At 40.0% G+C, this 27,796-nt stretch overlaps 1 protein-coding gene across 1 annotated transcript in view; it reads right to left on the bottom strand.

Annotated features, from left to right (window-relative positions):
- Positions 1 to 11,834, bottom strand: part of LOC306880444 (monocarboxylate transporter 10-like) — a 47,803-nt gene extending 35,969 nt beyond the window's left edge. The window contains exon 1 of the mRNA XM_079433944.1: positions 11,487 to 11,834. Coding sequence (XP_079290070.1) covers positions 11,487 to 11,742 — 256 coding nt within the window. The 5' untranslated portion in view covers positions 11,743 to 11,834. The remainder of the gene's footprint in view (positions 1 to 11,486) is intronic.
- Positions 11,835 to 27,796: the final 15,962 nt, after the last annotated feature.

The raw sequence follows: 27,796 nt of genomic DNA on the forward strand, positions 1-27,796 counted from the left end.
GTCCGTATCCAACCCAGATGGTCACTGCAGTCACCAGATCCAGTCCGTATCCAGTATCCGTATCAGATGGTGGATCAGCACCCAGAGACGACCTCTACAGCCCAGCGACCTCTACGTCAGCGGAGACCAGGACACCGAGATGAGCGCCAGAGACAGATCCCCAGTGAGGACCCCGTCACTTAGACAGCCATCGGGAAAGACCACTGGAACCAGTTGAGCCCTTACAATCTGACTTGCTGCAGTTGGAATTGAACTGCTGGTTCGTTTGGCCAGAGGAGAACTGGCCCCCCGACTGAGCCTGGTTTCTCCCAAGGTTTTTTTCTCCATTCTGTCACCGATGGAGTTTTGGTTCCTTGCCGCTGTCGCCTCTGGCTTGCTTAGTTGGGGACACTTCATTTCCAGCTATATTGTCGAATTGATTGCACGGATACTAATAAAACTGAACTGAGCTGGACGATGACATAACTGAATTCAATGAACTGCCTTTAACTGAAAATTGAGTGTTTAATCTTGTCCTTTTGCATTATTGACACACTGTTTTCCTATTTAATACCGTAAAGCTATTTTGACACAATCTGTATTGTTAAAAGCACTAATTAAATAAAGGAGACTGACTGACTGAATTAATTGTTTTACCATTGTGTCTGAGGTGATGAAAGTTAGAATTGAAGTTTGCCGCTATAGCAGTCTTTCAAAGATTTGGTCTCAGTTTAATTCTAAATAATTGGATATTTTATCTTTTACCTCCTTATTAGCTAGGCACTGTATTTTGCTCCACTGGAAATCTAACAAGCCTCCAAATATCTTTTAATGGCTAGTGGATACCATGTTATTTCTGAAATTGGAAAAAATTAGATGTTCTGGGAAAAGTAATTATTTTAGTAAATTGAATTGTTTTATAGTACGGAATCGTTTTATTCGGTAGTTTACTTTAAGTCTTGCGTTTAATATGATTATGTTTATATAATTTATGTATATTTTATTTATTGAATGTATTTATTTATTTTGCTTTGTCTATATTTTCTTCATTTGTGGTTGTGTATTATCTTACAAAAAAGATAATACAGATAATACAGAGTGATAATATTGTGTAATTATTTGTTTTCTTCTTGTAATATTTGTTCTAATAAAAAGTTTCAACAAAGTGTTTTTTGTTTTGTTTTTGTTGCTGTTTTTCTACATGACAACTGAATTACAGATTTTCCAAAACTCATCTATACAATCTCAGAAAAAAACAAAACAAGAACAAAAGCTATATTCTTTAAAAAAAAATTATATATTTGTACCTTTTCTTATCCCTACAAATTCATATTAGTACCTCGATAATACATATTTGTACCTTTAGAAAAGGTGTATGTTAAATCTTTGCATGCACAATCAAGGCCCTACATGAAAAAGAGTCACATAATTTCAAGAAAAAATAAATAATCTAACTAATGTGTGGGTCAGACTGACCCGAAACACATTAGCAGGTTAAGAACGTGTGGAAATACGGCAGAAACTTTAGCGTTGGTCATAAAGCTGCTCTCTGTCCACAGGAGCTCCTCCAGGCCTCAGATACATCTGAACTCATGTTCTCTCCACTCGTATCAGGCCCTTATCAACACACGAGCAGCGGCCACATCTGCTTTCCCACAGAGCGCTGGACTTATATGGTGATGTTGCGATGCTGTAGAGTGGTAGCGATTGGTGCTCCTACAGGACGCTCCTCGCCGTTCCCGTGTTTACCTTACCTGTTTATCTGCAGGAACCTTCACCTAAAGCATGTGTCAACACAGATCAAGCGCTCTGTTGACCATTAACTCACATGTGCGGCAGAGCACGTGTCGTCTGTCACCAATGCCACCTGCTTCACCGCAGACAGAGCCAAGGCCAGACGGCACTGCTTACATGAAGGAGGAACTGAGGAAGAACTGGACACGTCCTGTTCAACATCTGCTTCCATAAACAAACTCACAGAGAACATCCCAGAAGACCAGGGCTGGGCTCACAGCACAGAATAAGGCTGGACTGACAGACCTTTCTTCTTATTTGTCAAGGTAAAGTCAATAAAAGACGCCCAAGCAGTGTTTCTACAGGAACGACAACAATCAGCCTCAAACACACACTGCTGCGGTGCACAACACACACACACACACAGAGAGAGAGAGAGAGAGCTACTGATCTCCCATCTATTGAAGTTCATGAAAAATAAATTTAAAAAATAAAAAACTATTTTCCTACAATTCTGGGTCTGACAGCAAATAAAGCAGTCGCTTTATTAACTAATCTGTGCACTTTCTACTGCTATAAGATATTAATCTAGTTTTGTAGTGTGTGTGTTTGTGAATTCATCAAACAGAAATCAACGGCTGTGTGGTGTCAGTCTTTATGAACTCGTTAAGTCTTGCCAGCTTACTGTGATTTCAAATAAACAGATGAAAACATAAATCCTCAAAAATAGGCCTAAATTTAAGATTTCATTTGAATTTAAAATCAATTGAATCAAATTTGATCGAAAAAGATCAAGTTTGTATTTGAACTGCACATAAAATTTCCATCAATTTGAACTACACAGTTTTAAATTAAACAAAAAAAAGCATATTTGCCAGTCATACATAAATAAAACAGGTTGGATTTCTGCAATCAAAAAATCGTGGTTTATAGCTTTTTATTAACTCGGGTAAACGTACCCATTTTAAGATTATAAAAAGCTCAGATTATAAAAAGAAACTTATTATCCTACTTGATGTCTTAACCAATTGATGTGTTTGTTGCGATATACGTCCTGTAATGTGAAGTCAATCAGATCATCACACGCTGAGATATGAGTCTCCATGTGTTCACTCTGTCTGGTGGAGATTTTGAAAGCTGTCTAAAAACTCACCAAAAGAGGAGTCCCTTAAATGTGCATTTTTTAGACGTTTAAACCTTTATTTTGGGTAAGTTTCACTACTTATTGTAAAATTAAGAGATTAATGTTCAGACTCTTGCATATTATAACCAGGAACTTGGATGAGGGAAATAATTCCATTAGATCCAAAAGATAGTTTTAGCAACACATCGCAGATGCTACAGAACACAGTTAGCTGACTAGCTGTATTAGATTGTGTGCTACGCTAACATATTACTGCACAGACATTACTGGCTTGTACTTTAACATCCATAATATTATAAATGGACAGTTTATTGCTGGTCTGTGGTTTTACAGTGCTGTAATTTTGAAAGATTTCATATTATTTTAAGGAGAGCTTAAAGGGTGCACTACTATTAAAATCACAGCTTCAGTGTGACATCAATAAGAAAAAGTATCTTTTCAAAGATATTGTTAATAATAGTTGTTCGTATTAAAATATGTATGAACTTATTACATGACCTAGACTATTTATTTAGCAAAATCCTGTCATTTTAATAAATATTACATGACATTTATTAAAAATGGTTGCTGCTGCCATTGCGCTCAGTGTTCTCTCTTTAAGCTCTTCCACACTGAACGTCTCTGTAAATACATCATAAACAGACTTTAAATATTAACTGATGGTTGTCATTTTAAGTTAAGTTAATGGATTTTCTATGGATTCTGTCGACTCAAATCTGCAGACTGGCTCTGATCGTTGGTAACTAGCATCATCTTCTCCAGACTGGAAATCTGTGGAAAATCATGTAGTGTTCTCCAGTCTTAAGAGCTTTTAGATAAGATTACATCCATTTAATAAGAGGTTTCATAATGAGGCTAGTTTCTATGTTCATCCCCATGAATGAAATGTTTTATTGGTTTGTTTTATTTGATTTCTAAATGTGTTATTTAGCTGAACGTGGACTAGTCTAGATGTTGATATGTGTTTAGATGACACTTCATTATGAATATATAACTGATCGAATTGAATGCCTTGTTGCTTGATTTGTGTTCTGTTTTTTTTTTTTTTTGTGATTGACTTTGTACCTTTAAAAATATATATTTTTTACAATTATTCTTTAAAACTTTTCCTTAAAATAAACAAGAATGTTTAATAAAACATGATGTGTGCTTAATGGGAACAGGGGAAGGGTACAAAAATGTACCCATTAAGCACAGCCAGACGTTTTGAGTTTAATGATGTATATCTTAATTGAAATGCTTTTGTATATGTATATGTTTTATATATATATGTATGGCTGACAAATATGCATCACATTGAGTTTATTAGTTTATGTTAAAACTGTGTAATCCAAATTCATTGAAACTTTATGTGACCATTTATATACAGTTAGGCAAAAAAGTATTTAGTCAGCCGCCAATTGTGCAAGTTCTCCCACTTAAACAGATGAGAGAGGCCTGTAATTTTCATCATAGGTGCACTTCAACTATGAGAGACAGAATGGGGGGAAACAATCCAGGAAATCACATTGTAGGATTTTTAATGAATTAATTGGTAAATTCCTCGGTAAAATAAGTATTTGGTCACCTACAAACAAGCAAGATTTGTGGCTCTCACAGACCTGTAACTTCTTCTTTAAGAGGCTCCTCTGTCCTCCACTCGTTACCTGTATTAATGGCACCTGTTTGAACTCGTTATCAGTATAAAAGACACCTGTCCACAACCTCAAACAGTCACACTCCAAACTCCACTGTGGCCAAGACCAAAGAGCTGTCGAAGGACACCAGAAACATTGTAGACCTGCACCAGGCTGGGAAGACTGAATCTGCAATAGGCAAGCAGCTTGGTGTGAAGAAATCAACTGTGGGAGCAATTATTAGAAAATGGAAGACATACAAGACCACTGATAATCTCCCTCGATCTGGGGCTCCACGCAAGATCTCACCCCCTGGGGTCAAAATTATCACAAGAACGGTGAGAAAAAATCCCAGAAGCACACGGGGGGACCTAGTGAATGACCTGCAGAGAGCTGGGACCAGAGTAACCAAGGCTACCATCAGTAACACACTACGCCGCCAGGGACTCAACTCCTGCAGTGCCAGACGTGTCCTCCTGCTTAAGCCAGTACATGTCCGGCCCGTCTGAAGCTTGCTAGAGAGCATCTGGATGATCCAGAAGAGGATTGGGAGAATGTCATATGGTCAGATGAACCCAAAATAGAACTTTTTGGTAAAAACTCAACTCGTCGTGTTTGGAGGAGAAAGAATGCGGAGTTGCATCCAAAGAACACCATACCTACTGTGAAGCATGGGGGTGGAAACATCATGCTTTGGGGCTGTTTTTCTGCAAAGGGACCAGGACGACTGATCCGTGTAAAGGAAAGAATGAATGGGGCAATGTATCGGGAGATTTTGAGTGAAAACCTCCTTCCATCAGCAAGGGCATTGAAGATGAAACGTGGCTGGGTCTTTCAGCATGACAATGATCCCAAACACACCGCCCGGGCAACGAAGGAGTGGCTTCGTAAGAAGCATTTCAAGGTCCTGGAGTGGCCTAGCCAGTCTCCAGATCTCAACCCCATAGAACATCTTTGGAGGGAGTTGAAAGTCCGTGTTGCCCAGCGACAGCCCCAAAACATCACTGCTCTAGAGGAGATCTGCATGGAGGAATGGGCCAAAATACCAGCAACAGTGTGAAAACCTTCTGAAGACTTACAGAAAACGTTTGACCTCTGTCATTGCCAACAAAGGGTATATAACAAAGTCTTGAGATGCCCTTTTGTTATTGACCAAATACTTATTTTCCACCATAATTTGCAAATAAATTCTTTAAAAATCAGACAATGTGATTTCCTGGATTCTTTCCCCCCATTCTGTCTCTCATAGTTGAAGTGTACCTATGATGAAAATTACAGGCCTCGCTCATCTTTTTAAGAGGGAGAACTTGCACAATTGGTGCTGACTAAATACTTTTTTGCCCAACTGTACTTCTGCTAAAATGCTGTAGCACACTTGGACTGGGTTTGTTTGGGATTCATCATCTGGTTTATGAAAAGAGTGTAGTACTAGACAAAACTAGTTAATTAGACGATTAGTTGGTTGTGTTTCTCCTGCTGTGTCAGATATTGTGTGCCATTAATGAGATGTTGAAGCTTTTCTAGAGAAAGTGCTCTGGAAACATTCACCCAGACGTGTTTGACAGAGACTGCAAAGGAACTGAGCCGATATCAGTCTGCTGATGCTGGGAAACATTTCCTTTGGCAGGTTTTCACTTCTCAGAATGACTGGAGATGGATCGGCCCAGTGTTGGCTCTTATCTCAGGAACATGAGCACAACATGACTGCACACATGCACACTGCAGCTCATCTCACATGAACACGCCATATCAAACCCGTTTCTTTGCTCGTGAATGCTGGGATGTCACGACTGATTGAGAAGAATAATGCTTTACTGATCTGTGCGTGTCGAGTATCCCACTGTATTCTGAAACTGCACAAAACAAGTCCAGTCACTTATAATAAACATGACCACTAACTAAGTACTATCAGTTAACACGTCTAACTTCCACATCTGCATCCCAATGGCCAAATCAGCTCAGTCTGAAAGATAATAGGCTTTTGCTTACCGAAAATGAAACTTGACACCATCAAAAAATGATTACACTTTATAAAATAGGACTTCTCACTGAAAATGGACAGTAAACCTAAAAAGCAAGCACTTTTATTCCTCTTTCATCCTCAAAAGCAGTGTTGGGGAAATGGACTTTTAATAGTAATGAATTACAATATTGCGTTACTCCATAACGTAATTAATTGCATTACTTAGTTACTTTTTATGGAAAGTAATGTGTAATGTTTCTTTTTGTCACCTGGGCTGAGCTCGCTTCTTTACATTTAATAACAAAAAAATCCCAAAATTATATTTTTGGCAACTGTAAAGGCCCTTTCACACAAAAAGTGAAATCAATGAGCCTCAATCTGAAGGAAGTGTCTCTATCTCAATCCTGATTCCAGGAGAGAGATCAGTCAATAACAAAAGTAACTTGTGATACTTATTGGGAACAGTAACTCAGATATTTCGTTGTGAAATTAAAAGAACTGCGTTACTGTACTAGTTACTTGAAAAAAGTAATCTGATTACATAACTCATGTTACTTGTAATGTGTTACCAACAACACTGCTCAAAAGACTTTTAGAAGTTTCCAGGTTGGACTGAGCTGGAATCTATTCATTGCAATTATTATTATGATGCAAACTTGTAAATATAGTTTTTTTGTAGAATGCACAGATGTTCTATAGATTTGTATTGTTATTCAGCAGAATCATGATCTGGAGTCCATCAGCTCACCTGAGCCCGACATGATCTGACAAACACAGGCGGCTTGGCTTGGAAAATTGTATCTCTGTATTCAGCTATTCTTCATCCTGCAGTTCCTGTGTAATTCAATGTGTCTTAGACAGAAACGAGGTAAACGCCGGATAAACCAGACACACGTCTAACATCATTACTCATGTCATCTGAAGGTTAAATCCCACAGAAAATCTCATTTCTCACTCTAACTGTACTGTGGGATGTTTGCCACATACAGTCAGATCACACCGGAAAGAAAGATTCGCTCGGCTCACACAGGCCTCAATGGATGTCAGCCTTGCTAAACGGTTGCTAAGGTGCTCCGAGTGGTTGCTAAGGTGGCTAGAGTGAGTATACTGCAGGTCTTGTGTGTGTTTTGTTTGAACTGTTTGACAAACATGAGACTCTGAGCATTAAGCAAGTCAAAGTCAAAATTATTTGTACAGCGCTTTTCACAAAAAACATTGTTGCAAAACAGCTTTACAGAAAATCACAATGTTAATGTTTGTAATGTCTTCATGCCTTATAGTCACATTCAGCAGATTAGAGCGGGATGGTGATATAGTTTACTTATTATTTTTTTCCTCTGTTCTTATATTGTAGCACTCTGGGATTTCGTTGAAATATAAAGTGTGTTACAAATAAAATTTATTATTATTATGTAATTTATTATTTCTGTGATCTGCAGCTGTATTTTCAGCAACATTACTCCAGTCTTCAGTGTCACATGATCTTCAGAAATCATAATAATATACTGATTTACTACAAAAATAAATAAATAAATAAATATATATATATATATATATATATATATATATATATATATATATATATATATATATATATATATATATATAATTATTATTGTTGAAGACAGCAGAGTAGATTTTTTTCAGGTTTCTTTGATGAATAGAAAGTTCAGAAGAACAGCATTTATCTGAAATATGTCCACAGACAGCTGGACATGACGCAATCCTCAGCAGCGTTACGCAGGAAGCGTTTAATGAGGGAATGAAGACATGGTTTGACTGCACTATTCAAATCAGATCCAGTCTGTCAGATAACGACGGCAGGAGCGTTTCACAGCTATATTTGCTCTATTGTTGTGTTAATGACTTCCAGATTTCCTCTGAAAGCACGTCAAGCACTCTGAGCACAAGCAGCTCATTACAATCACAATGTCCTCACACGATATGGTTTCCATGTCTTCTATTAAAAAATATTTTCAATAGAGCTCTATAATTTCAACAGATTTTCTCACAAACGCTACATATTACCCTGCAGCACAAAAGCAGTCATCAGTAACACAGGTATATCTGTAGCAATAGCCAACAATACATTGTATGGATCACAATTATACATTTCTCTTTTATGACAAAAATCATTAGGATATTAAGATCATGTTCCATGAAGATATTTAGTAAATTCCCACCGTAAATATATCAAAACTTCATTTCTGATTAGTAATATGCATTCCTAAGAACTTCATTTGAACAACTTTAAAGGAGATTTTCTCAATATTTAGATTTTTTTGCTCCCTCAGATTCCAGATTTTCAAATAGTTGTATCTCAGACAAATATTATCCTATCATAACAAACCATACATCAATGGAAAGATTATTTATCCAGCTTTTAGGTGATGTATACATCTCAATTTTGACAAATTGACCCTTATGACTGGTTTTATGGTCCTGGGTCACATATGTGAACAGAATTTTGATCTTCCTCAGTATTGTTCTCTTGCACTGCAAATGCATTAATATTCTTAAATCGAGATAAATTCACTGGAGAAAGAAAATTACACTTAAAGCTTAAAAATAAAGCTGCTTCACGATGCCACAGAAGAAGCTAAATGTTCCATAAAGAAGCTTTAACATCTGAAGAACCTTTCAGTTTCACAAAAGCTTCTTTGAGGCAAAAGAAGGTTCTTCAGATTATAAAAAGGTAAGAGATGGTTCTTTGTGGAACCAAAAATGGTTCTTCTATGGCATCGCTGTGAAGAACCTTTTAAGCACCTTTATTTTTACGTGTACACATAAAAAAAAGTGTTGTTTTCTGAGATCTTGTTCAATTTACGAAACACGACTTCATATATTCATTTTGCATCTCAAATAAATGTACTTTGATTTAAGAACATTTGCATATTTATATGCAAAAATAGCAAGGAAGGTATTTTTTTGGCAGTACATGTAACATTAAATGCCGTGACTATGAATTCAAGACCTTTTTTAAGGCCTTCATTTGTCTTTCTGATAGAGTTTTAAGACCTGAAGAAACCCTGGCATGTGCGAGAGCTGCATGATGACTCTGGAGCAGCTTCAGATCTTCATCACTGGTTTGAGCTGAGCTGTCATTCAGATGTAGATGAGCAGCTTCACGCAGCTCACACAAACACTTTCACAGAGAATGATCCGAAAGCCCCTGATGGCACAGAAGTGCTGTAAACACATGACAACAGCCCGTACACGAGGCCTTCTGCTAACGATCACACCACTGACAGCATTACAGACGCTTCCAGACTCTCCTGTCGACTACAGTCGTGTAGTGAGAATACGTTCACTTTAATGATCTACAGGGTAAACAAATCATTGACAGAAACACTGGCGTGACGTGACTGAGAAAGAAATACACGCTCCTCGTTCTCTTCTGGTGCGATCAGTCAGAACTCATCATTTGGGATGTAAAAACCTCATTTCACTACATTCCCCTCAGTAACAATAACTCAACAACTACAACATTTCAGCTCATACATGCATTCAGCTCCGCTCCTCTCTTGGTATAACTACACTGTCATGGAATATGAACACGGGGCTAGTTGTCACACAGTGGAGTTGTTAAAGAGTCTCTGGCAGTGCTTGGCCAAAACTGTCTAAAATAAGACTGAGTCTGTTCTCTAAACTAGAATTGCATCATTATCACCGTTTTCTTAGTTTGATACAGCAACTGACATACACATATGAACTGAGGATTTTCTAAGGACAAGTCAAGTCAAAGCAGGAGTTCTTATGTGGATTTTATTTCTGCAGGTCAAAACAATGATTTAACATCTTTTATATTATCATAATACCATCCACGGGTTTTGTGCTTCACAGAGCTTGAGCTGAAAAGCCTATAATAGATCCCCATGTTGTCACGACTCGCATTAATATTTTCCTGGTCTAGGTTTTCTTGCAGGTTTGTGCCTATATATGTATGTCCCTGCAGCACAGAAGCAGTCATCAGTAACACAGGTATATCTGTAGAAATAGCCAACAATACATTGTATGGATCAAAATTATACATTTCTCTTTTAAACGATGTAAAGCTGCTTTGACACAATTTGCATTGTTAAAAGTGCTATACAAATAATATTGACTTGACTTTTATGCCAAAAATCATTAGGATACTAAGATCATTATCCATGAAGATATTTTGTAAATTTCCTACCATAAATATATCAAAACTTCATTTTTGATTAGTAATATGCATTGCTAAGAACTTCATTTGAACAACTTTAAAGGAGATTTTCTCAATATTTAGATTTTTTTGCTCCCTCAGATTCCAGATTTTCTAATAGTTGTATCTCAGACAAATATTGTCCGATCCTAACAAACCATACATAAATGGAAAGATTATTTATTCAGATTCAGATGATGTATAAACATATGTAGGTAAAAAATGACTGGTTTTGTGCTCCGGGGTCACAAACAGGATCTGAACTGACTTTCGAAACTAAATCCACTCTGATAAACATGCACTGTGACAATAAGCTATAAATATGATGCGATTTCCTGACACTAAAGCACCGTACTTTCTGTGTATGACTGTTTCGAAAGCAGCCGACGCAGTGTAATGTTTCACTTCGCAGCTCACTCACACTCTCTCTCTCTCTCTCTCTCACACACAAACACACACTCTCTCTCACACACACACACACACATGTTGGTTTTTGTGGTTTATGGGGACTCTCCATAGGCGTAATGGTTTTTATACTGAACAAACTGTGTGTGCTATTGCCCTACACCAACCCTACACCTAAACTTAGCCCTCACAGGAGACTTTGTGCATTTTTAGATTTTCAGAAAAACACCATTTAGTATGTTTTTTAAGCCTTTTGAATTACGGGGACATAGGCAGTGTCCTCATAAACCACCTTCATATTGTAATACCTCTGTCATACCCATGTCATTATACAAATTTGTGTCCTCATAAACCACATAAACATGCACACACACACTCTCTCTCTCACACACACACACACTCTCTCTCTCTCTCTCTCTCACAGACGCACGTGGATCGCTCGCTCTCCTGCGTTATTACCTGTTTTGAAGCTGATATCTTCGTCGGTCTCGGATCCGAACTTATTCTGCAGAGACACGAACAGGATACCGAACGCGTTCTGGATACCGAACACCGATCCGTTACACCACATCGAGGCCAGCATCACCACCCAGCCCCATCCGCCCTCCGGGGGCTCCAGCTGCTGCGGCGCGTCCGCTGCGCAATCTCCGTTCTCCTGCTTCGCCTCCGGCTCCTCCGCGGCGCCTGGAGCGGGGTCTGACGCAGTCTCCGTCATGCTGGTCCGGTCTTGATGAGGAGAGAGAGAGAGCTGAGACCTGCTGATGATCTTACACTACAGTTACTCACTCACTCGCTGAATGATTGACTGAATGCTACTGTTGCAATAAGCTATAAATACAGATCTGGCTGCAGAGGCGGGGCTACAGAGCAGGATCAGAAGAGTCTCCTGCTGGAGATCCACGCTGCTGAATACAACACATGAGCATCAGCTCCAGCTCAACAATAGTGCATCTGCAGACTCACAGACTGAGTGACTCCCACAGCTGGACTGCATCAGCCTACGTCACTGCCAGACACAGACACACACACACTCACACTCAGGGCCATCCTTAGCTGACGCGGGGCCCGGTGCAAGGTAGTGGTGGGGGGCCCCCGTCGATCCATTCGTGATTGCATTCCGGGTAGCCAATCCAGGCACCATCGTGCACTTTTGCTCCCTTTAGTCCATTCGCCATCGCATTCCAGGGCAGGTGGGGGGGTGGTCCGTTCACCACGGGGCCCGGTGCGACCACACCAGTTGCACCCCCCTAAGGGCGGCCCTGTACACACTACCACACACGTGCGCACACTACACACTGACTCACACACACACTCTGACATTCTACAAATGCAAAGAAAATTAGCTCTGACTAGTTGTTAAAAAAAATGTCTCCAGTTACTATCATAACCTCGGTTCCCTGAGAGCAGGAACAAGACATCACGGAGCTTTTCTCTGTTTATGGGAACTCCTTCTCCTTCCTGAAGGCATATTGGCTCACGCTAGTCCAATTCACTGGCCAGTTGTCGCGCAGTATAAAATGTGGTGCATGCAAAAATTACATCAGAATCTGATACTGAATGCTGCTTTGCTGGTCGAGCAGCGAACACAGCGATCTCCACGATGTCTCATTCCTGCTCTCAGGGAACCTAGATTACAACCGGAGACGTTCCCTTTTGAACTTCACTCGACATTGTAGAGCTTTTCTCTGGTTATGGTCAATCCCGCCATGAGAGAGGCTAAAAGCAACCTGTACAAGTTTTACACACTCAGCGATGATAGATGATAATACACATATAAATCCCATAACGAATAGTGATGTTTGGTAGGCGGGCTGTCAGCTGATAGGTGGAGATAAGCCAATGAGCATCTAAAACCCAGGTATACTAAATTTGCATATCTGGTTGGTAATAATATAGCGCTGAGAACAGAGCTGAAGCCAGGGCCGGCTGTAACTATAGGTAGAACAGGTGATTGTCTAGGGCCTCAGGCTTTGAGGAGGGGCCTCCATAACCGTAGCATCCCCTATATGCCAGTTCAAGTCAAGACGGGCAGCAAAAACCGCCTCATTGTTTATTGGATATAGTTGAATTGTCACTCATCTGCAATCAAACCAATTAGTGTTGCAGTTTCAAAGCGAGTCCTGCCTTCTAAATGTTTGCGTAACAAACATATCCTTCAGGTGCTGAGAGTGAGAACCATGCGATGTAAACGGCTAGTAGGCACGCAAAGAAGTACAGCTCCTAATGCAGGTGTGTAATATGATGTCATCTATTTTAGAGTTATGCAATGTATTCTCTATCAATCAGCGTAATTTCTGGACAGATCATTCACTGCTTTATTACAAGTTTAAAAGAGTGGGCGTGCCATTGACGCGCTCAGATGCGATGCTTTGAATTTGCATGTACACCCAGGTGAAAAACAAATCCACTTCCATAATGTACTTAAAGTGCTCTATTTTCGCACACTAATTTTGTACTTAATATAATAAAAAGGATCTTTTAGTACTTCTTAAAGTGGTCATATGATGCAATTTCAAGTTTTCCTTTCTCTTTGGAGTGTTACAAGCTGGAGTGTAAGATCCCTGAAGTTGCAAAGACTAAAGTCTCAATACCAAAGAGATATTCTTCATTAAAGTTAAGACTCTGCCACGCCCTCCTAAAACAGCTCATTCAAACACGCCCCACATGTCTACGTCACGATGTGGAAATATTTGTGTAATGCCGCCCAAATGTTCACGCAAAGAAAGAAGGCTTGGTTCAGTAACCGCAGTAATGTTGATGCAGCCATGTACAAGTGTACTACAAGTGGTAAATAAATATATTTTTTAAATACAAAGATAGTATGTTAAAAGTGCATTTTAGTTCATATTCATGGGCTCTCAAAATAGCACAGTTGAGATTTTTAAAAAAAGAAAAAAGTGATAGTAATGAGACTGAGTTTTCTTTTATATTGTTATTTTTTTAACAACTTTTTAATCATCAAAAAATCCTGAAAAAGGATCACAAGTTTTAAAATAAACATTAAGCACTGTTTCTAACATTGATAATAAATCAGCATATTAGAATGATTTATGTAGGATCATGTGACACTGAAGACTGGAGTAATGGCTGATGAAAATTCAGCTTTGCATCACAGAAATTTATTTTAAAGTATAGTAAAATAGAAAACCATTATTTTAATTCTATAGTTTTGATCAAATAAATCAAGGCTTGATGAGCATAAGAGACTTTACAACAAAAAAAAAAATAGTAATGCGTCCAAACTTTTGTACTGTATAACTAAAAATATACAAATCTTTTAATTAAATGTTGTATAAATAAAATGGTTCAGAATCATATTGAATTTCATATTGAACTCCAACATGAAGTTTGCCTAGGGCCTCCTAATGTCTAGATCCGGCCCTGACTGAAGCAACAACATCAACAGCATTGTGAAGGGATCTGCACAGAGATAACTCTGTTAAGCAGCATAACATGATGATGGTAGCTCGAAGTGAATCAGACATTGAATAACAGGAATATGCACTGAGTGCAGGGCAGACAACAACAACAATAGCATTGAGGAAAGCATTGACGTGAATCAGTGACTCACCAACAGCACTTGGGAAGCTAAGGACTGGACGTCCAGCTTGTAAAACCTGGCGAAGGTGTTCTGAGAAGACCAGCTGGCTGCAAACCATATATCCTGAAAAGACATACCTCTCGACCATGCCCAGGAGGAGGCAATAGCTCTTGTTGAGTGGGCCCTAAAGTGAAAAGGGCATTCCAAACCTTGGCTTGTATAAGCAGCCGTGATAGCGTCCACAATCCAGTGGGAAAGCCTCTGTTTTGACACGGCCTGGCCTTTCATACAACCACCGTAGCACACGAAAAGCTGGTCAAACTGCCGAAAGCTGGCCGAATGGTCAATGTAAATCCTCAAAGCCCTGATGTGGCACACAGAAGCCTGAGTGTCCGCATCACGCGAGGTCAATGACTCAGAAGACAGGGCAGACAGTGAGTCAGTCTGCGCTCTGAAGGGGGTAGATGGCGATGACGCTACAGTTACTGGTTCCAAAGCGAATACAATCGCTGTCCACAGAAAACGTATGTACACCCCCTACATGCTTAGCCAAAGCGGGGCAAGAAGAAGTGCAGTCTTGAGAGATAGCTCCTTTATAGCAATGGATGCTAAAGACTCGAATGGTAGCTGTGAAAGACCTCTTAACACCACCTCTAGGTCCCAGGGAGGGACTGAAGGCGGATGCAGGGGGTGCAATCTCCTCGCCCCCTTAAGAAATCTCACCACCAGCGCATGCCTACCGATTGATTGCCCACCCAGCGGGGAACAAAACGAGTATAATAGTGGCAAAATAGACTTTCAGTGTTGACGGCGGGCATCCACTATCCAGCCTGTATTGTAGAAAACGCAGAACATCCGACACAGATCAAGCAGTTGGGTCGATATGAACATCACGGCACCATTTCACAAACACTCCCCATTTTAGAGCATACAAACACCTCGTGGAGGGTGCCCGTGGCTCTGAGAGAGTGTCAAGCACACGAGAATGCAGGGCGCTCAGCTCCTCTGATATCCCCAAAGCAGCCACACATGAAGGCTGCATTACTCCGGGTCTGGGTGCCATCGAGCCGCTCGTTTGAGACAGCAGATCCTTCCTGAGGTTCTGACACAGTGCTGAAGCTGGTATGCCTCGCACACTGCTCCCCAGCTGCGAGTCGATACGTCCGTCGTGACCACAACGGGCAACGTCACCAAGCCCAGGGGAACCCCCCGGCTGAAGAGATCCTGTTTGCGCCATGGCCTCAGAGTTTCAATGCAGCCACGGGAGAAACGGCTCGCAATCCATTCCCTCCATGGGACCCGAGATTTCAGCCATAACTGCAGTGGGCATGTGTAGTAATGTAGCATGTAACATGTAGCATCTGTGTAGTAACCCCAGATGACATATCGCTGCTGCTGCCATGAGTCCCAGCAGCCTCTGGAAATCCTTCAAGTGAACAGAGCTGCCCAGTCTGAAATGGCACAGAGAAGAGGCGGGTGCGCATCTCCACCGAGTTGAAACACACTCCCAGATATGTTATGCAGGGCCGTATTAATCATTGGGCTAGGCGGGGCTGAAGGCCCGGGGCCTGAGCAAGTAGGGGGCCCGTGATTGGCTGTGGGCCATCTGTAGCGCCGATCGGCAAAGCCCCACAACACCCCCCTCTTAGCGCTGTTATTTAGTGGAGCTTTTACGTAAATTCCATGCATCACCATTAGAGATTAAAACATAAATCTGAATTTGGTTTACCAATCAAATGCATTTATTTAACGATATGATACTCTTCACTCCGATCTGGAAATGGTCCAATAAGTAAAAATGTCACCAATTCTGAGAGAGAGGGGCTCAAACTAAAAAACTTAAAAGGCAAACACTGAAAGCAAATTAGTCAGTAAAATCTCCAGCTGGGTCATTCTTCATTTGTGGTGGCAAGTGGTGTCCCTCTACTTCAGAACAGTCGAAATAAACTTTAAATACTAATAAATCATAAAATGTTTGCATGTTTGTATTATGTAGAGTAATCACAATTTGTGCATTGTTAATAGTTACATTTTTGTTTTAAAATACATATGTTTGAGAGATTGCATTTGTAAGAAAATGTGGATGTTCCCACCATACCTTCTATGAGTGTAACTGCAACAATATAACATTTTAACACAAATAAAGTGGTTATATTGTGAATATAGATTTTAATAAACTTACAATTGTTTTTAAAAAAATACATATTTTGTTATATTTAAGAAAAAACTTGTGTCCCCCAAATTCATGTCTGTGGTGTTACAACAATGGATTTTATGATGGGAATGCTATTTGGACTACTTCCTGTGTGTAAAGGTCACTGCAGGTGCTGGTTGATCTGAGGGGTGCATGGGGAGTACACTCTTTCCTATTAAGTTTCTTAAAGTTAACTAAATTTCTCGTGGCCTAATGGTTAGAGAGTTGGACTTGTAATCCAAAGGTTGTGGGTTCGAGTCTCGGGCCGGCAGGGATTGTAGGTGGGGGGAGTGAATGTCCAGCACTCTCTCCACCCTCAATACCACGACTGAGGTGCCCTTGAGCAAGACACCGAACCCCCAACTGCTCCCCGGGCGCTGCAGCATAAATGCTGCCCACTGCTCCGGGTGTGTCTGTGTATATTGAAATTCCTACTTTATGTACTTACCTTTTGTGTCTCCTCCAGTGTGTTCCTCTGCTCCTTGCTCCAGCGTCTGTTCCAGGTGCCTTATCATTGTGGATCTTGTCTCTGCTCATCATCAGAGGTATGTGCTATCTCCAGTCTCCATTCCACGATCTCCTGTGAAACAAGAAACAAGATTATACTCCCCATCTATCCAAGAACTGTTCCATTGCCCTTGATACGCACCTGCCATTACCATCTGCCTCAGTGGCTGTAAATAAAGATACCTGAATATTTTCTAATCCTCTGTCTGATTCTCCTTCAGTAACAGTCCCCTGATCTTGAAATCATCATGATGGCAGCCTACATTTTAGAAAAGTCTGGATTTAGGCTGATTTGTCTGTGGTGTTACTGTCTTTCCTGGTAACAACACCAACTCTAGTAACTTGCAATATTACATCTGTGGTGTTACTTCAAAATGTATCTAAAATTTCTTTCCTTCAGAGCCATTTAATCTTATTTAAAGTTTAAACTGTAAAGTGTTTTAATCTTTTAGAATAAAGACTATAAAAGGAACCACAGACCATTTTTATTGTCTTTTTTTATGTGTATCCAAATTTTAAAAAAAGAAACTATTCTTCTTTGGCAGAAATATGGGCCAAGATGAAATTTAAATGATCAGTGATATATCATTGACAATTTACATTTCATCTTGTGTATGTATGTATATATATATATATATATATATACACACACACAGTGGGGCAAATAAGTATTTGATACACTGCCGATACCTCAACTGTGAGAAACAATATTTTTTAAAAATCCAGAAAATCATATTGTATGATTTTTGAATAATTAATTTCCATTTTATTGCATGAAATAAGTATTTGATCATCTACCAAGCAGCAAGAATTCTGGCTCTCACAGACCTGTTAGTTTGTCTTTAAGAAGCCCTCCTATCCTCCACTCATTACCTGTATTAATTGCACCTGTTTGAACTCGTTACCTGTATAAAAGACACCTGTTCACACACTCAATCAATCAGACTCCAACCTCTCCACTATGGGCAAGACCAAAGCGCTGTCTAAAGACACTAGGGACAAAATTGTAGACCTGCACAAGGCTGGGATGGGCTACAGGACAATAGGCAAACAGCTTGGTGAGACGGCAACAACTGTTGGTGCAATTATTAGACAATGGAAGAAATTCAAGATGACTGTTAATCTCCCTCGGACTGGGGCTCCATGCAAGATCTGGCCTCGTGGAGTATCAATGATCCTGAGAAAGGTGAGGGATCCGTCTAGAACTACACGGGAGGACCTGGTCAATGACCTGAAGAGAGCTGGGACCACAGTCTCAACGGTTACCGTTAGTACCACACTACACCGTCATGGACTAAAATCCTACGACTGCACCGTATTGAGGGGAGGATGGATGGGCCCACGTATCGTGAGATTTTGGGTAACAACCACAACCTCCTTCCCTCAGTAAGAGCATTGAAGATGGGTTGTGGCTGGGTCTTCCAGCATGACAATGACCCCAAACACACAGCAAGGGCAACTAAGGAGTGGCTCCGTAAGAAGCATTTCAAGGTCCTGGAGTGGCCAAGCCAGTCTCCAGACCTTAACCCAATAGAAAATCTATGGAGGGAGCTGAAAATCTGTGTTGCCCAGCGACAGCCCCAAAACCTGACAGATCTGGAGAAGACCTGTATGGAGGAGTGGGCCAAAATCCCTGCTGCAGTGTGTGCAAACCTGGTGAAGAACTACAGGAAACGTCTGACCTCTGTAATCGTAAACAAAGGTTTCTGTACCAAATATTAAATTCTAATTTTCTATTGTATCAAATACTTATTTTATGCAATAAAATGGAAATTAATTATTCAAAAATCATACAATGTGATTTTCTGGGGGGTTTTCTTTCACAGTTGAGGTGTACCTACGATGAAAATTACAGATCTCTCCATTCTTTGTAAGTGGGAAAACTTAAAAAATCGGCAGTGTATCAAATACTTATTTGCCCCACTGTACATGTTATTGTGATGGGGCTCTGCAGTAAGTCATAGCCCCGGGGCCCAGTGTGGTCTTAATGCGGTCCTGATGTTGTAGACTGACTCGGGGAAAGAATGCTCTTCTGCATGTTGACACATAGCCCTAGGGACTCCAAGTGACGAAGCAGTGTGTCTAAATCGCTACTAGCACGTCCCGTGAATGCACTAAAATACTAGTACACTGTGTCCTCGAAAGCAAACCTCAGAAAGCCTCTGTAATGCAGAGCTATCTGATTGTGAAAGTACATTTCAATCCACGGACGCAAACCAGTTCCCGGGGCAGGAACGGTTTCAGCGTTATCATCCTGAACGGATGCTTGCTAAGTGCTCTGTTTATGGGCCTGAGATTTAGAATTGGTGGAGTCCCTCATCTCTCCTGGGCACCACGAAATAGCAGCTGTAAAACCCGCTCTATCGCTGAACCAGAGCATTTTGAGACAATGTTAGAGACTGCACCATGCCGTTGAAACAGGGTGGTCTGCATGCGATTTGCATATTTCGTGACAATTGGCCAGTCAATTGAACTGGTGTGAGCCAATAAGACTTCAGGAAAAGTTGGAAGGGAAGGAGTTCCCATAAGCGGAGAAAAGCTCTGTGATGTCGAGTGAAGCTCGAGAGGGAACCACTGGCCTTCAAAGTGTTAGGAATTAAATGGCACGTATAATGTCACTGTACCTGACAGATCTCACTGGGTTTGACTGCTCATCATGGTCCAGTGATCTTCTGCTGCTAGATGCTGTAACTTCATCCGACCCCTAAATGCGCCTTTCTGACAGTTTCAAGTATGTTAATTTATTAAAGGAGTAGTTCACACAAAAATAAAAAAGAAACATCCACAGGCCATCCCAGATATAGATGAGTTTGTGTCTTCATCAGGTTTGTATAAATGTGTCTCTGCATCAGTGTCTCAGCAATGGATGCTCTGCAGTGAATGGGTGCCGTCAGAATGAGAGTCCAAACAGCTGATAAAAACATCTCAATAATCCACACCACTCCAGTCCATCAGGTAACATCTGGAGAAGACAAAAGCTCAAACAAATCCAGCATTAAGATGTTTTTAACTAAAATATGAGTCCATAATCTATTATAACACTTCCTCCAGTGAAAAAGTGTTCTGGTCTGAATCAGGAGAGAAATCTGCACAGATCAAGCAGCGTTTACAAGACAAAACAGCTCTCAACTAATATGTGGCTGGAGTTTGATGTGAGAGACAACAGCAGATGCACTTTTTCACTGGAGGAAGAGTTATTACGGACTTGAAAGATAAAATGTCTTAATAAAGGATTTATTACAAACATGATGTTGGTTTTCACTACAAAATTTAGTAGTGTGGAGTTTAAGTTGATTGTCTCTGTACATGACATGCCAATGACATAAATGAGTCTTTATCAGTCATTAAACTGATTCTTTCAAAGCACTGAATCATCCAGAACCAAATAATTTGAATTAGCTTTTTTAATGCAAAATTCTTGTTCTGTTCTGCCACACTATTTACATGGCGTATGTAGGCTACTATAGGTTTTTTAATTCCTGGATGATTCAGTGCTTTGAAAGTGAAAGTGACTTGCCATTGGCATAACAATGTAATGTATAGAAACAGTCAATTAATGTGTGTGTGTGTGTGTGTGTGTTGTAAGATTTAATGATTAAAACAAAATCCACATTACATTACACACAGTATTAAATACGTCGTTGAAGCGCGTCCTAGATAAACACTGCAAATCCTCACCTATTAGCTAACAATCAGTACTCCAAAGATGCACCAGTGAGGACCAGTGCCAAACTATCATGAGTTATGTAAGAACCAGATGACAGATACACTTTCAAGAAAAACAATCATATTGATTAAAGCATTTAACAACTATAAGTTGTGTTATTACTTGCCAAACACAATACTGCTCAAATTATAGCGATCACAAAGAAGTCTTCACTCTGTGCCAACTGAGTCTTGAACAGAGGATATTCAGTTCAATACCGTCGCCTAGTGCTGCAGCGGTGAAACTGAGAACAGGCTCTGATAGAGGGACAGACGTAACATAGGAACAACTCTTACCATGATTAGAATTATCAAAATTATCATGCTTATCAGTATTATTACAGTACTGTTAAAATGTGCTACAAATGTTCAAGAAGTACTGACACTTAATTGTTTCACCAATTTTTATATTTTTTAAATCAACAAACAACAAACAAAATGACTTTTTGTTTGCATAAACACTAAAACATTAACATTACCAATGATGTCTGGATTTTAAATGACAACATGACTGACAACAGTTTATCTAATAACGTGCGAAATGTTCAAATAAAACTTTGAAAATGTTTAATAAAATAGTAAACCTCACATTTCAGCCTTTAAATAAAGAAAAGGGTTGGAGCAAAATGATTAATGATTAAAAATGAATAACTGATTAATAAATTGTATGTATTTTATCTGCTCCATAAATAATTCTATATAGCTTATCCGAATTGTTTAAATGTGTAGAATCCACATAAGCTTGTTTTTCATCGAATGGTCAGAATCTACAGCAAAGCATGCAAATTCAGTCTGTTTTAGTCCAGACAGAAACTGCACACAGGCTGAATGTGAATAAGTCTCTGTAAATCCAGTCTCTGACAGCAGGTGGCGCTGATGGAGCAGCAGAATTACAGCTGTTTCCCGTAATCTCTGTGCACAAAGCAGTATTGCGATTAAAACACTGCTTTAGGTATTACATGGAGCGAAGATGGAAACAAAATGCCATCGAATCGTTTCTGAAGAGAGTCAGGACCTTCAGAAGTACATTCATATGATTATTTCATTCAAATATATTATATATATTATACATACAAAATATTCATTTGTATAATTCCCTTAGCACTCTTTTATAACCTCGCAGTTTTCCTCCATGTTTTCACACAAAATGAAACTACTCTGCTGCTGTGCGCACCTGAGATAGTATTTGTTTATCCTGAGTTGTTCAAATCGTGGTAATCAAATACGGTTTTAATGATAATTAAAACATGAAACCGTTATATCAGGGGTGTCCAAACTACGGGACACCCCTGATATAACTACGAGGGATTTTTAAAAACATGATACGAATCTGCAGAGGTGGGCAAACTACGGGCGTTTTCATCCATGATGCAGTTGTTCCAATATGCAATATCAGTAAAATCAATAGATGGCGCTGTACCTGTAGTGCAGTATATAACCCCTAATTTATACCATCCCGCCGCTCCAGTCGCTCCGCGGCGTGTTTCAGAAGCGGCTCTCCGCGCGGCTTCACTAAACACAGGCGCCGTGTCTATTTCTGACGGACGCCGCGTTCAAGCCGCACAGCGAATACAAAATAAAAAGCCAAAATAGCTATATACATGTTTTAAAAATGTGAAAGTGTTCATTTGTTTTGAAAAACGCCTTGTATTGGAACTGTTTTAAAAATGATTAAGACTATGCAGTATCAGAACAAATGGCAGTGTTATTGTTACGGGGATGACGAGACGTGAGACGTGCGGATCCATGTGCAAAGCTTTATTATAAAACATGGTCAAGACAGGCAGGGTCAATAAACAGCAGACAGGTATGGCAGAGGCAAGACACAAGAGCAATCCTAGAGCAAGCGTGGGTCGACGATCGGCGTACAAAATCCAGACAGGGCAAGGCAGAGAGAATAATCCAAGAACTCGGGCAGGAATCAAAACACAGGAAAACTGACTAGAAAACAGGGAAACGCTTGGTATGCAGACTAGGCTAACAATACTCGGCCCAGAGCAAGAGCAAGTCCCAGGCTTAAGTAGTGAGTGGTGGTGATTGTGAAATGGTGATCAGGTGTGGGTGTGATAATTGAGAACAGTTGTGCGTGATTAGGGAGTGCAATGGATGGTGGGAAATGGAGTCCAATGTGCTTTGTAGTGTGAGAGTGAATGTGGTGAACGGGTGACCTCTGGTAGTGGTAAACCGGGAGAGCATGGACCAGATTCGTGACAGTTAGCCTCCTGCTCACGGGTGCTGGCATTTGGGGAAAACATGGAAATAATTTGTCATTTAATCTCGCAAAGATATGATTTCTTCTTCTGTTTTGTCCAGAACAGTATAGTTCTGTACTGGATTACAAATCGCGTTTTTTCATCTGAAACGTGCTGTAATTTCCAAGGTGACTTATATAAAGAAATCAAGATCAAGCTCATCAGGATTGGTGATGAATGAGAAAAGGCATGTGAGTTTAAATTGTGCATATTCCAGCAAACACGCGCTAGTTTCAGTTTTGCTTTAAATATTTAAGGCTGGGCGTTTATAATATATGTTTATGGTGAATGCCACTATAATTTGTTTGTTTTTTTACTTATATTTTCGTTCTTTTTTCTATTCTGAACACTGCTAAATTTACAGGACTTTTTGTGGGGTGTAGGGAATATAAAAACATGTTGCTAATGTTTGTAAACGTTGTTTATTTTACATTATTTCTGAATGAAATTATAAAATGTGTCTTATACATAGACTTGTGCACCAATGCTTATCTGTGTGTCATAAAGTGCTCATAAAAATAGGTAGAGATGGTACAAGAAAAGAACTGCCATGTAGGTACAAGTAGACATACAGTACAGTAGTAAGTGAGTGTCAATTTAAAAAAAAATCAAAGCTTCATTTGTCATAAACATCATGCAGCCCCTCACTTAATGTGGAAAACTTGATGTGGCCCACCCCGGAGTTATATAAACATTTATAATTATAGGCCTTAATATATATTATAATTAACAGGTCATGCTGCAATTTTCTGTAAAATATATAAATAATTATTATCAATTATTGTTTGTTCAATGTTTTAGTAATAACAATAATCCTAATTATTAGTAGTCACATTGATGACATAAACGACATTTTTGGCCAAACTGTGCAGCCCTACAAACAGGAACAACAAAAACTTGGTATTCTTTTTAACTTTTGGCAAATAAAGAAAAAGTGTATCTCGTTACGGAATTCACTGGATATTGCCTCTCAGAATTGTCTCTTAACATCATGTTACAGAATAGGGACACAGATGGCGTGATGTCTAAATAAACAGGTGTTCTTCGGAGAATGGGTGGGGCGTTAACTTGAGAATCTCTTTCTTGATAGGTGACAGGAACAGGAGCTGAACATACACCTCACCGAAGCGGCGGACTTGGACGGGACTCGGGAGCAGACGGACTGGGGATCGCTGGAGAGAACACTTGGGAAGAAACACAGCAGGTAAGTAGACAAGGAGGTAAGTATCAGGCTTAGCGACTGTGATAGCAATGTTAGTCCTCTTCGAATGAACGATTCACGTATAGGTTGTAACGAGACCGGACACTGGAGTGCTGTGAGGTGTGTGTTTTTAAGGCTTGGCTAATGAGTGAACAGATGACGTGCAGGTGTGCTCAATCAGTGGCTAGGGGAAAACAGGTGCGTGAGTGCATCGTGACTGGTGGAGAGATGACAGATCCGTGACACATGAAGTCTCGTTACACATACATCGATGCCATTTCTAATTCATTTGAAATGAAAGAATGATAGCGAGCATGGATTCTAACTTAAAAGCTTCTGATTGGCCACGTTGTTCAACAAATCAACAGATTTGTCTGTAATTGTAGTTACTGTTGCCATGTCCGACAAACAATTCCGCTCTCACACTACACGTTCTCACGCAGTGAAAAATACATCACAGAGCATTTTTTTTTTTTTGAGTTTAGGATGAAGTCAAGTACTGCCGAAAGAGATGAGTTTTCAGTTGTTGCTTGAAGGTTGCCAGGGATCCGGCGTTCCGGATAGGGGTGGGAAGATTATTCCACCAGCCAGGAATGGTGAACGAGAATGTTCTGGAGAGTGATTTTGAGCCTCTCTGTGATGGTACCACAAGGCGTCGCTCACTAGCAGATCTCAAACTTCTGGAGGGGATGTAGGTTCGTAATAGTGAGTGGAAGTAGGAGGGTGCTGAGCCTGTGGTAGTTCTGTACGCAAGCATCAGTGTCTTGAACTGGATGCGAGCTGCCACTGGTAGCCAGTGCAAGGTGATGAAGAGAGGTGTAACATGCGCTCTTTTGGGCTCGTTGAAGATCAGTCGTAGAGGTTTGATTGTGTTTGATGGCAGTCCAGCCAAAAGAGCATTGCAGTAGTCCAGTTTAGAAACAACAAGGGCCTGGACAAGAAGTTGCGCAGCATGCTTTGTCAGAAAGGGCCTGATCTTTCTGATGTTGTGTAGTGCAAACCTGCAGGATCGAGCAGTCTTTGCAATGTGCTCTTTGAAGGTAAGCTGGTCATCAAGGATTACACCAAGATTTCTGACCAAAGTTGATGGGGGTAATCATTGATGAACTGAATCGTGAAGTCATGCTGTAGAGTCGGAGTGGCAGGGAAGACAAGAAGTTCCGTCTTTGCCAGGTTGAGCTGTAGGTGATGTTCTTTCATCCATGCCGAGATATCTGCCAGGCAGCCTGAGATCCGTGCAGCTACCGTTGGGTCATCTGGTTGAAAAGAGAGATAGAGCTGCGTGTCATCGGCGTAGCAGTGATAGGAGAAGCCATGTGCATGTATGATGGGACCCAGCGATGTAGTGTATGTGGAGAAGAGGAGGGGTCCAAGAACCGATCCCTGAGGAACTCCAGTGACCAGTTGATGTGGTTTGGATACCTCCCCTCCCCAGGTCACCCTGAAGGATCTACCAGTGAGATGGGATTCAAACCAGCGAAGAGGAATCCCAGTGATGCCCAGTGATGAGAGGGTAGACAGGAGAATCTGATGATTGACAGTGTCAAAAGCAGCAGAAAGATCCAGCATGATTTGGACTCGGCCTTTGCAATTCGCAGGGCTTCAGTGACTGAGAGTAGCGCAGTTACTTCTGATATGACACAAAATCTCTCAGCTTGTAAAATGTGTCAATTAAAAAAAAAATTCAAACAATAAATACCGTTTTGTGGCTCTTCACTCTATTGCCTCAGTTCAAACACATGAACGATCGTCTTTTCATATTTACTTAAAGCATGAAATGAACACGAATAAACATCAGAATGTATTTTACTTTTTTGGATTTTTTAAATGCAAAAAAGACGAAGGCAATGATTTTTGCCCCCGTAGATACTAAAGTCCCAGTTCTTGCTATTAAGACACACCAAGATGAAGCTATTGAACTTGTTGATACTTACAAGTATTTGGGTATCTGGCTTGATAAAGGTTTTACCTTTAAAAAACACATTGAAGCTCTCGCTATGAAACTTAAATTCACTCTGGCATTCTTATATAGATTAAAATCTTGCTTTTTAAGGGCTATAAGAAAAAGACTGGTTGCAGGACTATTCCTGTCTCAGATAGATTATGGGGATATCATCTATCAATTTGCTTGTCCATCTACTCTGTCAATATTAGACCATCTTTATCATGCGGCTCTCAGGTTCATTACAAATGCTGGCTATCAGACACATCATTGCATCTTATATAATATGGTAAATTGGCCGTCACTTAAATCGCGCAGGATGCGACATTGGTACATTTTTATTTATAAAGCGATTTTAGGTATTTTGCCGTCTTATATTTGTTTAAAATTTGTTCGTACCCAAAGTACGTATCGATTAAGATCTAGTGATGTACTACTTTTTAATGTACCAAGAATGAGGACAGAAGCAGGAAAGAGGGGTTTGTCATTCTATGGTCCTTCGTCCTGGAATGAACTCCAGTCTGGGCTTAAGATTGGTGCGCTAATTTCACTAGCTGCTTTTAAAAAAAGAATATCGGATATGCGGACGGACATGTGTAATTGCTTTAATTAATGGTGGGTGGACATTGACTTCTAGCCACTATTTTCGTTTGTTTATATATTTTAAATTCACTGCATCTTCACATGCAAATATTTTGTAAATTTTGTGTAAATCTGCGTTGTATTTTATATTGTAATTTATTGTCTTGTATTATATTGTAATTTATTGTCTTGTAACCTATGTTTGAACGTGCTATACAGGACTCCCTTGTAAAAGAGACTGTGTCTCAATGGGACTTTTCCGGTTTAAATAAAGGTTAAATAAAAAAATAAAATTTCAACCGTGGAACACATCATTTTTCAAGTTTAAATCCACCGAAGTTATCTATTGGTCAGATTTGTGGTTAAGGCTGGAAGGAATACAGCTGCAGCTACTGAGCATGTGCATTTACATATTGTTATAGTGTTAGTTAATTAAATATAAGTGGAGTTACTGTTACTTCATATATTCTAATAATGAGTTCTGTATTGTCCAATTAGATGCTGTTAGGTCATTACAGAGGGACTAGTTCACTGGTTGTTTATGTTGAGTGTCAGTATGCTTGTAGGCTCCGGTGTGGATGGTTGTAGTCAAACCCATCAGCACTGGGTAAGAGCATTAACCCCACTGTTGTAAAGTTATGCTTTACTAAGTAAGGTTTGTGCAATGATTATCTTTGTTGTGTGCTTCTCTTCACACCTCCACGGACACGGAGAATGCATTCTGATTGGTCAGATCGCCTTTCAATCAAGCTCTTTGCGAATGGTCAATTAGCTACTTTGCTTAACACTGCAAAAACATGTAAATAGAAACCTTTGGTGCTCCACAGAGCTCAAACACAAATACA

Source organism: Barbus barbus (genome assembly GCF_936440315.1).
Source record: "Barbus barbus genome assembly, chromosome: 14".
NCBI classification, from domain to species: Eukaryota; Metazoa; Chordata; class Actinopteri; order Cypriniformes; family Cyprinidae; genus Barbus; species Barbus barbus.